General features: G+C 55.9%; 1 protein-coding gene across 1 annotated transcript; it reads right to left on the bottom strand.

The window, feature by feature from the left end:
- Positions 1-397: 397 nt before the first annotated feature.
- Positions 398-841, bottom strand: E0L32_008082 (uncharacterized protein; the record flags this gene model as incomplete). The annotated part of the gene is made up of 1 exon (XM_031142896.1): positions 398-841. The coding sequence occupies one exon, from the start codon at positions 839-841 to the stop codon at positions 398-400; it is 444 nt and encodes a 147-aa protein (XP_030992756.1).
- Between the last annotated feature and the right edge of the window lie 847 nt (positions 842-1688).

The raw sequence follows: 1688 nt of genomic DNA, 5'->3' as shown, positions 1-1688 counted from the left end.
GCCATGTAGTGTAGCAGGGTATGATCTTCGCCCAAGTGTATCGTGATACAATTTCTCGCAAAAAGTGTCCGTGAATACCGGTTCAGACGCCCCGCGCAGTGGTGTGCGCGATAAAAATCACAGAGTTATATCCCAAGTTGACCCAAAACTTTTTTTGATGCTATGCTCCGATGTGATGCCGTTTCGTGTTACAACAAAGAAGAGGTGGAAGTAGTAGTGGTGGTAGCAGTAGTAGTAGTACGATCGAAATGTTGTCGTGTTGAGAAGTGGAATGGATGAAACGTAGCAAGCCAGGCCGTCCTCGTCGTCGAGGTGTTCAAGAAGTCGATTGAGATGAGGGGGTATCGAGTAAAACAGGAAATGCAGATAATCAGACGACGGGCTGGCGGTGATTGATCTAGTACGAGCGTCGGCGTTGCAGTCTGGCCTGCTCGAACGAGCTGGCGTAGTCTCGCAGCTCCTTCTTGGCCTTGGCCGAGAGATGTGACGCCTCGGTTGCTGTTGATGAGCTGCTCTTCAGGGAGCAGAGGCTGCTCTGGGAGCTCGAGGGCGAGAGCGAAGATCGGAGGCGGGGAGAGGGAGCGGCCGACTGGCGGAAGGAGACAGCGCTGTAGGGCTGGGCGTTGGTGAAGTCGTAGGCGGGTGTGAGGCGGAACTTGGAGTTCGATGCAGCCCACGGGTACGAGGGTCCGCTCAGGGCCGGCGAGCTCGCACCTGAGCTGGAGCCAGACGTCTTCTCATAGTCTGCCAGGCGGCAGGATTCGGAGCAGTAGGTGGCACCGTCTGTCTGCTTGTCGCAGGCAAGGCAGAACTGGTGGTCCCACTCGAGGTCGAAAGACATGATGGTGAATTGGGTTGTGGTGACAACAAAAAGCGTTGTCAAGAGGAACGGTGGTAGAGGAGGAGGTTCGACGGCGAAGCGTAGTATACCGCTGCAGAGGGCCGGAGAGGTGAGTGTAGAGCAGAAAGGGCTTTCTCGGATGAGTCAAGAGAGAGAATCCCAAGTAGCCTTGGAGCTCAATGAGCAATGTCAAGATGGTCGAGTCGAGTGAAGCTGTAGAAGTTGATGGAGAGGAGATCAAGAGGAGGAGCAGGCAGTGTCTTTTGTATATCATCGGGGGCCCTGTCCTACCAGCAACTTGTACATCGAGCAAGAATTGCACCATATGGTGTAAAGAGGTACATCATCAGGCTGGTTAGAGATGGGGAGGGCCTGCTGACGGCCCCCAGTCCCACACTAGGAGACGCACTAAGACATTGGTGCATTGGTGCCTCCAAGGTGCGCAGGCACCGTCCAGACAGGTATCTCTGCGGGGCAATTTACGTGGCAGGCTACGAGAGAGCAGAGTACAGGTCGATCCAGGAAGGACCAGCATGGGGAGTGAAGAGGGGGGTGTGGTAGCCGCAGAGACTATGCCATGTTTGAAGTAGCGCCAATGCCTGCATTCTGCGCCATGGGGGGCGATGGGAGGGGGGGGATCGAGTGAGTGGAGGGTGTGTCTGCAAGAAAAAGAGGTGGTGCAAGGGTGGCCTTTTCTGGCGTTGTCTGGCTTGCTCGTAGCAGCCTGGGAGGGCAACTGGGGGGGAGGGTGTGGCCTGAAGATGAGAAAATTTTTCTGTGCTTTTTCATCAGTCGCAGGGGGAGGGGGGTGGTGACCTGACGCTGGAGTGGGGCAGCATGCCGCAAG

The sequence above is a fragment of the Thyridium curvatum genome, assembly GCF_004353045.1.
Source record: "Thyridium curvatum strain D216 chromosome Unknown NODE_51_length_304177_cov_85.428264, whole genome shotgun sequence".
Lineage (NCBI taxonomy): Eukaryota > Fungi > Ascomycota > Sordariomycetes > Thyridiales > Thyridiaceae > Thyridium > Thyridium curvatum.
The sequence above is the reverse complement of the archived record's forward strand: the minus strand, read 5'-3'. Positions and strand labels throughout refer to the sequence as shown.